At 35.1% G+C, this 17991-nt stretch overlaps 1 protein-coding gene across 4 annotated transcripts in view; it reads right to left on the bottom strand.

Moving 5' to 3' along the window:
• The window catches only part of RIMS2 (regulating synaptic membrane exocytosis 2), a 601992-nt gene that overhangs the window by 122168 nt on the left and 461833 nt on the right, over positions 1 to 17991 (bottom strand). For 3 of the 4 annotated variants that reach the window (XM_042972687.1, XM_042972686.1, XM_042972683.1), the window contains one exon: positions 8354 to 8526. In XM_042972687.1, the coding sequence (XP_042828621.1) occupies positions 8354 to 8526 (173 nt within the window). Of the gene's footprint in view, positions 1 to 7218; positions 7471 to 8353; positions 8527 to 17991 lie in introns of all 4 variants that reach the window. The other variant, XM_015534713.2, reaches the window with a different exon arrangement.

The raw sequence follows: 17991 nt of genomic DNA, 5'->3' as shown, positions 1-17991 counted from the left end.
ATATATAGAGTTCACAGTTTCAGGCCAACACTTATATTTACATGCAAAGGAGAAATTTGGGGCTATAAAAAAAGAGAACAGAAAATCATTACCTTTTCCTGAGAATAACGTCTGTGTTTTATTCATCTTAAGAACCCTGGTGATGTGGGGGCGCTTGGATGGCTCAGTCGGTTGAGTGTCTGACTTCGGCTCAGGTCATGATCTCACTGCAGGAGAGTTTGAGCCCCCCGTTGGACCCTGTGCTGACAGCTCATAGCCTGGAGCCTGCTTCAGATTCTGTCTCCCTCTCTCTCTGCCCCTCCTCTACTGTGTTCTCTCTTTCTCTCTCTCAAAAATAAATAAACTTAAAAAAATAAAAGAACCGTGGTGATGTGAAAAATGTATGCAAGAATTTTTTAAAAACAGAGATAAACATTTTAGGGAAAGGTAGCTCTGAAGGAGAAATGGAATAGAAGAAAATATGCTTGACAAACTAGACTCAAAACAGTGTATCATCTGCATTTATCACTACTATACTCATTTATTGAAGAAGCCACATACAGATTCATTTTTTTGCAGATAATTTTGAGTATTTTTAAATGTTTGTGGTTTTTCTCTTGTATTTTTTGAGTTTTTCTTTTTCTTTTTTTTAAAGTAGGTTTCACATCCAGCGTGGAGCTCAACATGGGGCTTGTGCTCACGACTCTGAGCTCAAGAATCAGATGCTTGACCCACTGAGCCACCCAGGCGTCCTATTTTTTTTGAGCATTTTTAAAGATATAATTCCAAAATTCATCTTTTTAAAGTATATAATTCACAAATGGACTACTTCAGAGAAATTGACTACTCATTTTTTATGCTATTATCATAATGAGCTCAAAAAGATAAAAATTTCCTACTAAACTAATCTTCATAAGAGATAACAGATTAATTTATGGAAGCGGAAATAGGATTAGGAAGAAATTGACATATTTCAGAAATGAGTTAGCATCAGAATCAATAAGATTTGGTGACTGGAGGCCAGGAATTGTGTTCAATGGAGAAAGACTAGTAAAGAGTGATGTGCAGGTTGCTACTTGGGCAAATGTGAGAACATGGGTACCGAGAACTGGGAAAGAGTACAAATGGAAAAGCAGGTCATTCACTTTGGTTGCTTGTTTGGTGAGGGGTGTGATGAATTTAATTTCACATGTTGAGCTTGGTACGTCTCCTGGACAGACAAGAAGATGGACAGAAGAGGACTGGATGGATCTGGCAGTTGAATAAGAAAGAGATCTTGGCTGGAGGTACAGATTTGGAAGTCATTAACATATAGATGCTACTTGAAGCCATGGAATTGAAGTGCACTGACAAGACAGACTGTGTAGAGTAAAAAAGGGGGGGGGGACCCCCAGGATGACATCCTGGAAAATATCAACATAAAAGCATACAGAAAGCTCACAGAAAACACCAAGGTGACCAAAGAGATGAATGCAGAGTTAAAGGAGTGTACAATTACAGAAACTCAGAGAAAAAAACATTTCAAGAAGAAGAGAATGGGAATGGGGTCAAATTCTAAAAGTCTACACAATAAAATATGAAAACGGTTAAGATTTAGTACCATATATAACTTGAGGCAGTTTCAACAAAAAGTTTCAGAACTCAAAATTATAGTAAAATAGAAGTAGAAAAGCAAAGCCTCAACAAGGAGGCAAAAGTGAGGTTGTCAATTATTATGTGTAATATAATGTAGTTCAAGAAATTGAATGGAATTAGATTTTGGCTATGAACTTGAACTTCCTGATAGACTAGGTAAAGAGAACATACAATGGGCTGCACTGTTTTGTTTTCTGTAAAGCAGATATATCAATTGTTTAGGAGAAATATTCATAGAATTTTAAAAGAAAGTTTTCCATGGACTATTTTTAAAATGGATGAGTGGCCCTGGAGAAAATATCCTCAAAAATGAATTTACAGCTAACGCCAGTAATTCTACCTGGCAGTATCATTTAAGAACTCCCTACGAGCCACTTCTATTTAACATTGTAGTGATGGTCTTAGCCAGGTCAAATAATCAAGAAAAAGAAATAAAAGACATTTAGATTGGAAAGTAAGAAGTAAAACTATCTTTATTCCCAGATGACACGATCTCTTATATAGAATATCCTAAGGAATTACCAAAAATATTTTAGAGCTAATAACTGAAATGCAGCAAGGCTGTAGGATATAAGATCAATATACAAAAATAAATTGAATTTCTATATATTAGCAATGAACAGTACTAAAAGGAAATTAATAAACAATTCCATTTACAGTAGCACCAAAAAATGCTTAGAATAAATTTAACAAAAGAAGTGCAAGATGTATACACTGAAAACTATAAAACATCATTGAAAGAAAGTTAAGAAAACATAAATAAATGGAACATCTCATGCTCATAGATTGGAAGATAATATTTTAAAATGGCAATAGACCCCAAATTAATCCAATTAAACAAATCCTAGTCAATATCTCAGCTGCTCCTCCCCCCCCAACTGACAAGCTGATCTTAAAATTCATTAGGAAATAAAAGCAACCAAAAAGAAAGGATAGATAGCATCATAACCACCTGGGGTATTTGTTTTAAAAATGCAAATTCCTGGGCCCCACCCCAACGTACAGAATGAAAATTCTAAGAGTGGTATTTACATATTTTAAAGTTTCCTTTTCATGCACAATCAATATACAGAGAAGTTACTGGAGCTTTTAAGATTTCAGTAGTATTAACTAGAAGATAGATAGCTTTAATGAGAAAGAAACAAAACAAAACACAGGACATCAGTAATACATAAGCAGAATGGCACAGTCCATCAGTACGCCATATGGGATGAGTTGGCACTCAAACATACTTCTAGAAAAATGAAAAAGTCAGCTTGATCAATGGAGTACTAAATACTGATCACCTAAATGTTGGAAACATCTGCCAAATGATGGAAACTTACGTTGAGCTGTTTGTTCTACTAGTGGTTGGTTAGTCACAGAACCAATGATCTCTTGAGCTCAAGATAATAAAGGCAAATCGTCAATCTAACAGAAGATGCTTACTTTCCTGGTGGCTGTGCACTATGTTCACGTAAACTATGGCAAGGCGTGTCAATCATCCATTCCTCTAACTGACAAGCAAAAAAGCCCAGACCAAGTAGGTAGGTTAATGTGACAGAGTCAGGATGAGAATTCAAGTATTTTATCCTGCTTGCCATTCTAAAAGTTATAAGAACTTTTAGCTAGACAATTTAGATGGCTAAAGTCACTTAAAATCAGCTCTTCATGAATATTTGAATAGATGCCAAACTTTTTCCTTTAAAAAATGACCCTACCCCCAAAACATTCTCTTTAAAAAGAGAAATTATAATTCTCCAGCCTTTATAGACATGCCTGAGAAAACTAAAAATTTATAGGGAACAACTTTCTTGAATTTTTTCTTTTGGCTTGTATCCTTAGAACAAAACCTGGAGGAATAGATGGGTCTCATTTGATTGTAAAGTTACGAATATTGTTGGTGTTGCTAATACCATACTTTTCAGTATTTGTTTTTTCTATCTTCCATTGCAGATTTATTTTTTTTTTTTTTTTTTTTTTTTATGATTTAAAATTTTAATTTTATTTATTTATTTATTTATTTATTTATTTTTAATGTATGAAATTTACTGTCAAATTGGTTTCCATACAACACCCAGTGCTCATCCCAAAAGGTGCCCTCCTCAATACCCATCACCCACCCTGCCCTCCCTCCCACCCCCCATCAACCCTCAGTTTGTTCTCAGTTTTTAACAGTCTCTAATGCTTTGGCTCTCTCCCACTCTAACCTTTTTTTTTTTTTTTTTTTTTTTTTTTTCCTTCCCCTCCCCCATGGGTTTCTGTTATGTTTCTCAGGATCCACATAAGAGTGAAACCATATGGTATCTGTCTTTCTCTGTATGGCTTATTTCACTTAGCATCACACTCTCCAGTTCCATCCATGTTGCTACAAAAGGCCATATTTCATTTTTTCTCATCCATTGCAGATTTATTAAAGATATCCTCCTTTCTGTGCCAAATTCCTTCCTCAAATATGCTTGTGAATTTGTTTAGGTATACTGATGGCATTTTTTTTTTGGATATGAGCTATCCTTAAATGTCCACTCACACAAGGCTAAGAAAATGATTCACTCTCAGGCTTAGATATTTAGAAATGCTTAATTTCATTTCTATCCCCAGTTTTTAGTACAGTGCTTGAGATGTTTTCTGAATAAGTTTTGGTTGAATAAATGATTTCCCCTTGCCTCTGAAAACTTCTTTTTTTTTCCTGAGCCAGCGTACCACATATATATGGTATATAATCAGCAAATGTATAGAGATATAAAATTTAGAACATACTCACATGGATATAGAGTGAGAAAAAATATTTTCAATGGTTAACATAATTTTGTATTTTCTAGAGTTTACCAAAAAATCATTAATGATATAGGGGCTTAATCAGGCTTACATACATATATGAGTATAAATATCTAAATATGAATATATTTATTAACCAACTTTGAAAAATTTTATATTTAAATATTTAATGAACCTTTTTGAATTTACTTTTTGCCATTCATTTCCTACTTGTATATTCAGAAAAGACATCCTCTAATGTGACTACTAGACCACAAACAACATAATTCTGTATCATGCAATGATATCTAATTACTGTAATGAAAAGAGCAACTATAATGGATTTGCTTCATTGCAGTTGCTGTGTTAATATTAAGTTCTAACAATGTTATAAATACTTAAACTCTGAAGTCATATTTTTTTCCTGTATAAAACTTGCATTACTGTTTAAAAGGCATAAAATGTCAGTGGTGTATTATGGAATAAGATTATTTCCAATAATGTTGTGTAAGCTCGTACGGTTTTTTTTAAATTTTTTTTTTTTAACGTTTATTTATTTTTGAGACAGAGAGAGACAGAGCATGAGCGGGGGAGGGTCAGAGAGAGGGAGACACAGAATCTGAAACAGGCTCCAGGCTCCGAGCAGTCAGCACAGAGCCTGACGCAGGGCTTGAACTCACGGACTGTGAGATCATGACCTGAGCAGAAGTCGGCCGCTTAACCGACTGAGCCACCCAGGCGCCCCTCGTACGTTTTTTTTTAAACAACCTAGGATTGTGTTCATCAACTTCCAAAACAAAATGTTACTGGGAGTACTCAGACATATTTCCTCTCAATAAACATTGTTCATTTTATTCTAAGAAATGGAAGCGAATTCAAGATCTTACATTGTAATAATTAGTGACACCAAATGTTTCCTACAAGTAATTGCAGATGACATTTTGTGCCACCTTATAGAATATATGTTCCCTAGAGACAGTAGCCTGGCTCCCTTTAGTTTATAGTTTCAGAAGTCTTACATAGCCACTTAAGCTGAGTACGGTGCCTTGACGACTCAGATTGCTAGGAATATACCATCTTTCCCTTTCTCCTGCAAAATAATGTACTCTTTCCCTAAAGAAAATGATGGAGAAAGTAATATTAAAAATTGAGAATTTAAAGTTAAAATCTTCTCCAAACCCCTGCCCACCAAGCCAGGCATGTTAGACTTTTGGGCTTGTGTGTTCTCCTCTACACAGTACATAGAAAGAGAAACACAGTAGAGAGCTACATTTTGCTCTGCTTTTGGAGGAAAGGAAACTCTCTGTCTATATTTTCCAAGGAACCTTGGGAAACTTTTCTCTGTGAACTAATGATGAAATTATCCTATGCCAAACAAGTCTTTTTTTTTTTTTTTTAATGTTTATTTATTTTTGAGACAGAGAGAGACAGAGCATGAGCAGGGAAGGGGCAGAGAGAGAGATGGAGACACAGAATGTGAAGCAGGCTCCAGGCTCTGAGCTGTCAGCACAGAGCCCGACGCGGGGCTCGAACTCACAAACTGTGAGATCATGACCTGAGCTGAAGTCGGACGCTTAACCGACTGAGCCACCCAGGCGCCCCCAAACAAGTCTTTCTTAACAAACCAGTGTAATTATCAAAAATTAGATAAGTAATGAAGTAGATTTGAAATTACTAGTTTTGACTCAAATCACAACATGCCAAACTTAGGATCCCTCTTATGTTTAATATCTGTTATACAGGAAATTTCATAGATTACAGATATAATTAAATATACCAATCTGAGACAAAAAGTGAAGTGCCATAGACTAAACCACTGAATTGTATACTGATGGGGTAAAAAACTGCCCCAATTATCTTTCTTATTAATCATGAGTACGTACAAAATGAGATTGCGTTTAAATATAATAATGCAAAGTTTGACTAATAACAGGGTGTGTTTATCAAGCCAACCATGTACTAACAAATAAAATTCTGGATTGACAGCTAGAAACCCAAACTCCTCTAAGATGGACATGATTTGCAATTCTTGGTCTCTGAGAAATGTAATTACAGAAACCTCATCTCCTCAGGCAGAAAAAGGAGGTTTACTGTGTATTTGTGCTGACTTTCAGTACAGTACTGTGAAGATAGTTTCAGACTCACTTGGTGCCTGTGTTATGAAAATGAAAACATAGTTGTTTTTATACCTTGCTGCTTATGTTTCCTCCTTTCTTTCCTGTCCAAAGTTCCTTCTCTGGCAGTTTCTCTAGCTGCCTGAATTTTTAGAGGGACTTAACCCAACGTGTTTGCTTTCTAATAAACCCTGGGGCATCTAGCCTTTCTTTTCAGAGTATCAAAGAGCACTGCCCCTGATTCGCAATCTTCCTCAGTGTTCAAAACTAAGCTAGAACCCACCAGAAAACTAAGAAGAAGCAAGGGAGCCAGAGACCAAATAAAGCTTACGTTCTACTAGCAAATTTGCCAATCGTTTTAAAAGTTTGTTTCCAGTGTATAATATTTTTTATGAAGTAGGCTAAGTTTTTTCAGGCCCTTCAGAATCTCATTTTAAAAATTTTGACTCTACAAATGGAGAAGATATGCAGCAATTAACGCTAAAGGAACTAAGGGAAATTTACATTTGATTCAGCTGGTCATAAAGAAAATTGAATAAACCAGACCCTCAGAGTTAGTGGATATAAATTAAAGGCTGTTTCATTAGTCAATCTATTTGATAATAATTTGCAATATATGAATTCGTTGTATTAGAAGCTAAATAGATAAAACACAAGAAAATAAACCAAATGTAAATGGCAAAATAGTCTTTAGAACTAGGACAAAAGGCTACATTACTAATGGGAAGTGTCTACAAAAATAAGCAAATTTTACCTGTCATCATCTTGTGAAAATCGTCTTTGCAAATCCTCTTTATTCCACTGTTCTTTTTCTTTCCCTTGCTCAGGTATATCTTGTGCTTTTTCCTCGTCTCCTGATTCTCTGTTTTTCTCCTTATTACTTGTTTTTGTGATCTCTGTCCCTTTCTCATTCTCATTAAGTCTTTCTTGCTTTACCTCTTCCTCCTCATGAGCTATCTCTTCGTGTTTATCCCCTTCTTGCCCTCCCTCTTCTACTCCCTTTGGCCTTTTGAAAGCAACACAAATCGAAGGCATGCAAATAAACACAAACAAGAAAGAAAAAGTCAAGAAAAAAAATGCGCATGAAATTAAACAGAAATGTAATGAAAACTACTAAAAACATAAATAAAAACTACATCTTTTAAACATTGAATACTTTTCTTTCCAGTGTATACCAGAAGCAAGCACTGTGTAAGCAACACTTAGTCATAATTGTTTTTATAGCATATTTTCCTGTCACAAAGTTGCACAGAAAAAGGTGGTGGTCTCCATTATAGATTTTTTTTCTGATGTAATGGGAGTAAAGAAATAAATTAGCTTAGGTGCCCATCAAATCTATAGGTCAGGTGATAAGTGAGAATTATAGTAACATATGCTACATTTACAAATTTTCTTGAGAGGCTGAGGAATTTCCCATGCCCTCATAATGGTGTCAGGAGAATGGGAGACCATCCTACTAAAAAAGTAATGTTCTTATGTATTCTGAATCATGGAAGTATATTCAGCTAGGTAAAAAGCCCTCCAAAATATCATTTTTCATATTCCTTGGAACATTAAAAAATCCAAGTCTTCACTTACCCATCACTTTCATTTCAGTAAAGACAGAATAGTAACAGAATTACTTTCTGAATAGCAAACATGAAAAAAAGAACTAATGATATCATACCAAGTAGTCTAGGAAGAAAAATGTTATATGTTCTATAAAACTTCTCTGTGCCAGCAGTCTGAATATAGACCAAAATATAATACAAAGCGGTATGTTCAGAAGTTCTTCCTGTCTTCATGACACGTATTAACCTTTCGAAGGAAATGATTTTATGTTGACCCAAAGAAAATCAAAGACCTAAAATGTGTTGAAAAGAATTTCCTGCCAAAATCCCCTTACTCACCTGATTTTCTTGTTTCCTCTTGGCCGTTCTGATTGGACGGACATGTAGCTTGTGCTACTGAAACGAGAAGCACTGCTAGTCCTGGAAACCGCGGATATATCACTTACATCACTGTCCGAAGATTTAGTGGAAATATTATCTGCCCCTCTATGAGGATCCCATCCTGATCGGTACTGTTAACACAGATGGACAAACACGCAGAGGTTGTCAGTATTACTGCACAAAGCAATTATTAGCTTCTCCTACTTCAGCACTTTAATTGTCCACAGAGGATACTGCAAAACCCCACTCAGTGGCATAGAAAACAAAAGTGAATGGCAATTATCCTAAAAGAAAAATTCAATTTATATGAAACCCTTGTTTTTAGCAAAGGCAATTAGAGCATTTTCACCTCCCGCCCCCCCCCCCCCCCCCCCCCCCCCCCCCCCCCCCCCCGCCCCATGAAGGCCATTAAAACAGTTTCACAATAGCAATGGCCCCGGGGAAGAACATTTAGGTGAAATCTGGGAAATAAACATAACATAAGGAAGCAGAATTGTTTTATTCTGTACAAAATTTGAAAAAAAAAAGTGTGATAAGGTTGCCATTGTAACTTATAAAGACCAATTTTAGTAGCCATCAATGTTCTCTGAAATCCATTATGCTTCACTGAAAACCTAGAGATAATGTAAAATCTAATTATTAAAGCACTAACTTTTGAACGGAAAGCCAAGAAAAAAGAGAGTTGAATTTTTGGGTGGTTGCTGGAATTTTGATGAATCCTAGAAATACTAGAAAAGTCATTATTATTTACAATAGTTCAAACTTCCTGGAATTGAAATAACCGAATAGTTATCTGACCCAGCCAGCATGCAGGGTGTTATGGGTGTTCAAATATTCTGGTAAGTTGAAAACCGTCATAAATGCTTTATGGTAATGACATTTGGGGTGTAAAAAAGAATAGACTTTGGAGTCTGGAAAACCTGGAGTGAGAAAAACTCTTACTAGCTAGGTAAACTTGAGCAAATTATTTAATCTTTAAAAGTCTGTTTATAAAATAACAGGGATAATATCTTCCTTTTGGGGTTTTGAAAATTAGAAATAATGCATGTCTGCTATCTAATAATACAAATAAATACAGTATTATAGCTGTATCATTACTAACTGATGGCTATTAATGGGTTAAGAGAATATCTGCTAATAGAGTTTTATTTATTTATATGTACTTCAAACATAATGTTGAAACATCCTTATTTGGTCAGTTTTGCAATGGAGATTATTCTAAGCATAGACACTAGCAAATTTCACAAAGCCTTAGAAAGATGATTATCTTATATAAACAATTTACTGTGATTTGAAGAATCTTTACCTAATAAACTATCCTGTAAGAATAACAATTCACTGCAAATATTAGAGAGATATAAACATTCTGGCTAAGATAAATTGAATGGCAATAGGGTATAGTATAAACATTAAATCAGATTCAAATGATCTGGATTCTTTTCCCCCCAGTATCTCTCTGTGTCTAATTATATATTTTTGAGTTAATAACTGATCCTTTTCTTCAAATGTAAAATAAGGGAATTATTTTTAAGGCTCCATAAAATTTTAATAACCAAATCCTTAATCTAGAAATATACTTTCAAATTAGGTGAGATACTGGCCTTTCTTAGTCCCTTTTAACTTCCCACTTTGTTGGATAAACTCTCACGTATCAAAAAACATAACACTTAAGTTCTGCAAAACTTGCTGCCTTGTTTTCAGGAAGTATCTGTGTAAATAGAAACCTCATGTTGATTTTAAAGGTAATTACTTATTTACAGTGAATTTATTTGGAGAACATTTGGTCCACGATATCTTTTTCAAACTGAAGCCACTTTAAAATAGTAAAAACAATTTAATTTAAGTGACAGTATTTTCAGCCATTGTGTAGAATAACATTTCAATGGGTGGATCCAACATTATCTAAGTTAGCCAGTGCACACAAAAATGTACTGAAAGCAGACGAAAAACCCTAAATTTTAACTCTAGGAGGTGGTGAGAAATAATAAGGTACTAAGAGCACACGCTTTGGAGTGAGACTGAATTGTTGATCTGAATTTTGGCCTCACAAATTATTAAGTTTGTAATCTTGGGCCAATTGCTTCTGTATGTGTTAAAATACAGACCGCTGTACCCATTTCCTAGGTTTGCTGCAAGGATTAAGATAATGTATGTAAAAAACACTTGGCACAATATCAACATAGAACAAGTGTTTAATAAATGACAAATGATGATGACGATGATGGTGATGATGATTAGATAGTAGTTGAATACTGTTTCAGTATCAATTCCAGGTACATCTTCACTGAAAAAAATATTGGGTAGAACCAACAATCAATATATTATTTTAAGGCTGCTCTAAGCCAAAATAAGAATATAATCATTTCTACATATGTTCAAGAGATTCATTTCAGAACATATGTTTATAAAAAAATTAAAATATTAAAGCAAACTTTTCCACTGACTCCTAGTATGTCCTCAGGTCTCACCTTCCCCATTTGATCAGCTTCATCCACATCCCATGATCTTACCAGCGACTGCTGATTCCCAACTACAGGATGAGAAATAGCTTTATCTCAGCAGGAAATACATGACACTTCTTGACTGACACAGAAGATGCCACATTTTTAATATTTGTTTCTAGTACTTCATTTTGATATCCAAAGCCAACTTGTTCCTGTGTATCCCCTGTCTCCCTGATTGGTTCTTGTCTGATTGCTATGCCTTCATTTCTGAAACCTACATTTTACTTGACTTTTGTATTTTACTAGTTAGGATTCTGACTTTGCCTACTCTAACCTTTGTCTTTTTAAGTTGTCATGACTTTTGCTTCTGTTGCTATGATTCATAGGTGCATACAGGCTAGCCTAAGGCTTAAGAATTTGGTTAAAAAAAACCACGTGGGGTACATTGCACGTATATTTGGTTAAGACCTCTTAGATAATCTAGTTTGCTCAGCTAAAATTTTGGAAATGAAAAATTTAGGGAAAGATAAGTTTCCACATACTATATTATAGGTTTATGCTTTTATAGAATTCAACATGCTACTTCATGTTAAAGGGGTACATGTGTGTATGGTAAGTGTGTTCATGTCTAATTTTCATACCCTTTACTAGAATATAAGCTCCTGAAGGCCAGGATAATATCTTCCTTATTCTTGTAACTCTTTTAGCACCTAAGAGTCAAAGATTTAATTTAATTAAACTCTATGCCCTAGTTTTCATACCAGTAAGATAAGGATAAATCCCTTTGTAAGGATTTTTGTGAGGAGGAAGAGACATGATATATTTAAAATACTCAGTAGTGCGCTTAGCACATAGCAACTGCTCATTTCCAGTGCCTAAGCAGAAAGTCATTAAATAAAAAGACACGGAATGGAAAAGTTTATATAAAGAAAGTATGCAAATTAGTCAAAGCTCTAGTTTGATGAGGATTCTACTACCTTCTCAAGGCTTGCATTAAGTGCATTTCTCTGTCTACTTCTAAGCAACTGATATGTTTACCTTTGGGGTATGGCTCAAGTTTCCATTACAAGTTTACATATGATAAACAGAATGAGAAATACAGAAAGTGAGAAATAATGGGAAAAATATTTTTATAAATAAAACTTCAGAAGAACATATTTTGAATATACTTAGAATATCATATCTTCATATATACATACAACTCCAAACCCCCCCAGAAATCAAAGTAATAAATGACCTAATACTAGAGTTAACTTTTAAAACAATTCATTTTTTAAAACAATTTCCTAACTATATTTTTTCTTTTCCTAAAGTATGGTAAACAAAAAGTTTATAATTTAACAGTGAGCTAGAAGCAGCTACATTATTATTGTACCAAGGTAGTTATGAATGCAAATAAGTTCATTTATTTAGAAAATGGTTGGTGTTGTCTTGGCACTATACAATAAAAAATGTTTTCAACGATTAGCATGTATTAGTTTACAGCTGACAGATGAACAATGGATGATATGCTCACCATTCTCTTTAATGGAACGAAAACAAAGAAGATTTATTGCATAGGATTATACAATCTCAGCTGAAAATTGTGCCCTGATTGGGATCATTAAAATCTTGGAAGAGAGTAAGGAAGCTTTTCCCGACAGCATTTTGATGTTTTGTACATTACTATTAAGTACATCATGAACCAGAAAAATTTACAGGAAACTATTATTCTTCAGGATGTTCCAGACTCTAAAGAGTTCCTAAGTGGCCTAGAAAAGTTAATGTCCTCCCTATTTATCTAACATTAGTGGAAAGTAATAGCATATCATCAAAGCTCTATTAAAAGGAAAGTTATTATTAAAATTTTAGAATAATATTCTTGAGAAAAAAGTAAATTCAAATTTCTAAAATAAGATTTTCGTTTTTCCAGTATACTTATTGGAAGCTCTTAGATTAGGTAATTTCCTAGTTTGATTTCTCTAACAGCCATTTCACCAACTCATGTTATTTGAGCTTTGTGCGTGAACTTCTTGCACAAAACACAGGGGTGGGATTATGAGTTCCTTTGAACATTGTTTGTTACCAGAAAACTGCCATGTTGTCTAAAAATCTAGTCCAAGGATTGGTTATTGCAAAATACCAGGCACTAAAAAAGTCCAAGTTTGAAGAAAAAATGTTTTATGTCATCAAGAAATAGTTGGAGGAATATTCATATCACATTCAGAGTAGATCATAAGATTGGGAAAAAATAGGGCAAACAAAATCTTTGGAACACAGAGAAGCTGAAGTTCTGGACAGGGCTCTTGACACCAGTCTTGGGGGCTAGAGGAGACAAGAACAGAGCACGGGGGGTCTTCGCACTGTGGTCAATAAAATAATCATGTCAGCAAGAAGATGCCATCCTTTGCGCTAACCAATTTTTATAGGATTTCAGATCATAATTCAAAGAGAGTCCTGTTGTTTCTTGATAAGTACCACAACTGCAGGGACTCTCCCTTTGAGGAGCTACTTCCAGATAATTTTCCTTTTATCCTAGCTAAGGCTCTTATTGGTGCTTGATTTGAATGTTGCACTGTGTAAAAATCTATTAGAGATAATTTTGTGTAGATAGGACTCCTCAAGAGGGTATTGCATGATAAGGTCCACACTTGAGAGGGAGAAGGAAGTGAGGAAAAGCTACAGAAAATTGAAGGCTAATTTAAGATTCAGCCTTGTAAATAATATTCTGCAAATGAAATTCCCACTAGAAAACTCTTCCTTAATTCCTTCAAGGAGAATTAGTTACTGCCCTGTGTGTTCATAAGCTACTTTCCTGATGCTTTTCTCACAGTTTTATCACGTGTGTATCTCTCTCCCCCCCACACACATAATGATCTACCTATCTATCTTGCTAGATTCAAAATCTCTGAGAATAACTGTCTTAATATTTTAGTATGTATCCCCATTATCTAGATCCTTGCCTGGCATATAGTAGCAACTCAATAAATGTTTAATGAGTAAAAATGAATGGAATGGTTGTTTTATCTGGACTGTATCCTAGAGTATTACCTCCAGTATGAAGCATCAAGTCAGAGTATAAAACACTGTGGTAATAGCTGAATAGAGTTTAGTCACCTGACCCTTTTATTCTCCATGGTGGGTATAGGCAGTGGTGCACTGACATATGGTTAACAACCAGGTATCCAAGAGTTCTGATTTACAGAGTTTGCTAATTTCTGAGGAACAAATACTCCCACTATGGCTGCTTTCAAGTTACTAAGTTACCAAGTGCAGATTTGGTGTATACTACCAAGCATGGGGTTTAGAAATACATGCATTGTTTGTACGATTCCCTGAGATTAATCTGGAGACAATGAGTAACGGGCAATAAGATGTCCTATCTGTACAATTACTCATCCAGGGAAATCTTGTGAAAGATGGAACAGCAAAAAGAGCTTAAGGGAAAAAACTGTAATAATAAAAAGAGTAGCCGTTAGCCTATAAGCCAAAACATACCAAGGAGCCAACTGTCTTTTGGTCTCAGGAAAACTTGTAAGCTTAATAATTTTTCCTGGAGAATTTGTAGAGAAGGAATTATTGCTAGTAGTCAATTATGACTCTCTTAATTTAGAGCTCTGGGGGAGCTCTGTATCTATTAGCAATCAGCTGATCTCATCACCTGTTATTTATTTCCATTAACTTCTCATAAGTTTTAGAAACGGAAATGCCAGTTCTGCAATGAAATTCCAGGTTTACAGATCTCAGGTAGCTACAGAACTCATGTTTTTGCCCTTAACAAATGCATTTATCACTTTCTTCCTCAGAATCCATAACTCTTCACCCATTCTAATCTACTGTTTACTGAAATTGTTCTTAAAAACAAACAAAACGATCAATAATATCCTAATTTACCAGCCGGTAGTGTCTTTAGTTTTCTTCTTGCTTGATTTTGCTGTCACATCTAGTATTATTGAAGCCCTCTCTCCTTCTGAAATGTTTCCATAAATGTCTTCTCAGATACCGTCACTCATGGTTTCTCACCAGTCTCCCTCACTATTCCTATTCCTTCTTAATCTCCTTTGCCAGCTTCATATTCCCTGACCTGATTTTAAATTATATTTTCCCCAAATTTTGATTGTTAGCCTTTTCTTTTCACTATGAATATCTCCCCCCTTTCCCCCCAGAATGATCCAATCCATTATCTATGCATTTTCACTACCACATAATGACTAATAAATCCTTATCATCTGCTCTCACTCATCTCCCAAGCTTCAGACCTGTATTTCCAGTTATTTCCAGGGCATTGTGCATATGCAGTTTTGCAGGTACATCAAATTCATGTGGCCAAAACCAAATTTATTCTCTTTCACCCCAAACCAACTATTCATGTATCTCCCATCTCCTATAATAGGCTCAATATTGAACTAAAACATAGAAAATGTGTAAGTTATCTTTGACTTCTCCTTCTTCAATATTGTCCACTCTAATTAGTCAAGAAATATCACTTACTAATTTTACGGTAACAAATATCTGGATATTTAGCTATTAGAAGTATACGAATGGGTTTCTGGCCTTTCATGTAGGTAACTCAAGTTTACCACACCTATATATTGGTCTCAGTTGCTGCTGAATGCCTACCAATATTCTTTCTCTTTTTTTGTTCTTTACTAAAAGAATCCAGATTTATTTCAGTAGTCCAACAACGAGAACAAAAACAAACAACTTCATTTTCCAGGATTCCTTGTAGCTAGGGTGATCATTTGACTTGGGTCTGGTCACTGTGAGGTAAGCAGGAACCAGGGACTGGGGTTGGAAAGAGCTACTACTTTTCTGATTATAGTGGGCTGACTCAGCTGGGGTGGCCATTTGCTTTTCCCTCTTTTTTTTTTTCTGATTAGAGTTTAAACATGGGCAGAGGGGTGCAGCAGTCATTCTGTGACAGCGAGCATGAATGTCCTACACTAAGAACAGGGAACGGGAAATTTGGCTCCTTAAACAGCAGTATCAGCCATGGGCTGCTGTTTGGATTTCTTCAGATTCTCTTGTCAGGCTTTTTTTTGTTACAAACATGTGAATGCAAACCTGAATGGTATACCACTCGTTTTGTTCTGTGTCAGTAAAAATATTTTCAGACTTCATGGAAATGACTAAAGGAACATTCTTTCACTAACAATATTGAGAAAATCTATGATGCCTGAAAATCTATCATCTGATTTTGATGATGAGAAGCAACGTATCATAACGGCCACGGGCTATAGAGTTGAAATACACTGATGTGCAACTGCTCTCCCACTTACTGGTAGCTATGCAATCTTGGGCAAGTCTCTTAACTTCTCTGAGCCTGCTGTGAGCTTTAAATGAGATCACAGGTCTTGACACATAGTAAATATTTACCATGATAATAATGAGGCATAGTCTGTGATGAAATTAAAGAGGCTCTAGACTATGATAATTCAGTTTTCATCAACATTTGGCTATCATCTCAAACATTTTGCCTTAACTTATAAAAAAAAACTTGAAAAGGGCTGTGAAGTCTTATTATAAATAAGTCCCTAAATCCATATCTCATTTAAAAAATAAGGTATTGTCCTTTGACACCAGGTTGGCTTATTTTACGTAACGTAGGAAAACACCAAACCTGACTTGGAAATTCATGTTTTTTATTCTTGAAACTATTAACCTGGGTTAGTTTTTGTAATTGTGCTTATACTTGGCATCAAGGAAAGTTAAACCAGGGAATGTAACAATCCGTGACCATAACACTAATAATTATTAAAATGTGGATAGTTTTTATGGCTTACAAAGAACTTTCAAATATTTTCTATTTTGCTTCCTTAGTCATCTATTTAGATATATCCACATAAAGTAAATGGGTTTTCTTTCTTTTTCAATAACTTTAATGAGTCTTACATTTATTTGTATGCCCTTTATTTATTCAGTAATATCTCAAACAAATGTCACCTGAAATTTCTGCCTCAATTAAGAATATTCTCAAAGTTTGTTTTTCCACACTGTTAAATATATAAATAACAATACCCCATTTTGATATATATAATATTTCACGTATATCCAAGCTGACAGAGAGTAGAACAGAATGCCTGCTGTTAGTGCAAACCAACAAGCCCAGACTTTTCCAAAAGAGAGAAGAGTCAGTGTTAAAGCACTTATACCATCATTGTGACTAAATGCTTTTCCAAACCCTTGGATGAGAAACCTTTAAGATCTAGCTAGAATTAAGAAATATCATAAAGAAATGCTCCTTAGCCACAAGCATCCCTGATACTTGGTCCTTTGTAAATATTTTTAAATATCCCGTGGCTTATTTTTGTAATTTTGAGAGAATATTTATATTGTTTATTAGGATATAAGGTGGAGATATTATAGATATTGAGTGGCAAGCTAGCATCCCCAAAGCTGCAACAGAAATAAAACATGAGAACATAGCATTAGGACAAAGGTCCTGAGAATGTGAAGCAGGCAGAAACATGACAAAAATGAACGGACTAGGGATATGGAGAAGGCTCCTTTCCAAATAATAATACCTTAGAAAGCACAGAGTAACTCAAGGCACTTGTATCTAAGAAGATCGGGGCTAAATAATAGCCCGAATAACCACGAAGGGCTGAGAAACTTGAAAGGATGTGAGCATCGCCCTGACTTACCAAATTCAGGAATAGGGCAGATATAATTACATTCTGTTGAAAATCTGTAAGAGGCCCACTACTCTGATTCCTTGTGTTAGAAGATACAGCAGCATTAGTTGGGTTTGCATTAAGACGATTTGGGATGAAGGCAACAGTCAAAACATGGTGAGGAATAACATTTACATCTTGCTTAGACTAGAGCAGTAGCCTCTGAATAGGACTTCTGTCTCTAATCTCCCTTATAAATGCATCTTAAGATGCACTAGATTTAATATCTGTTCATATTGGTGACTTCTTCAAATATCTTCAAAGCCCATGGTTATAATGAAGAACATTCTAGATTTTTAACCGAGTGATCCAAAGCGCTCTGTAACCTAGTCCCTGTCAGCTTATCCATCCTTATCTCCTAATATGTATCGCGACTTGTGTATTTCCATTCTAAGGAACTACTAACTATTCCTTAAACATACAGCTTGTGCTCACATGCGTCTGCAACTTTGCTTCAGGTCTTCCTCTGCCTGACATGTCCTCCACCTCATGGATTATT

The sequence above is a fragment of the Panthera tigris genome, chromosome F2 (assembly GCF_018350195.1).
Source record: "Panthera tigris isolate Pti1 chromosome F2, P.tigris_Pti1_mat1.1, whole genome shotgun sequence".
Lineage (NCBI taxonomy): Eukaryota > Metazoa > Chordata > Mammalia > Carnivora > Felidae > Panthera > Panthera tigris.
The sequence above is the reverse complement of the archived record's forward strand: the minus strand, read 5'-3'. Positions and strand labels throughout refer to the sequence as shown.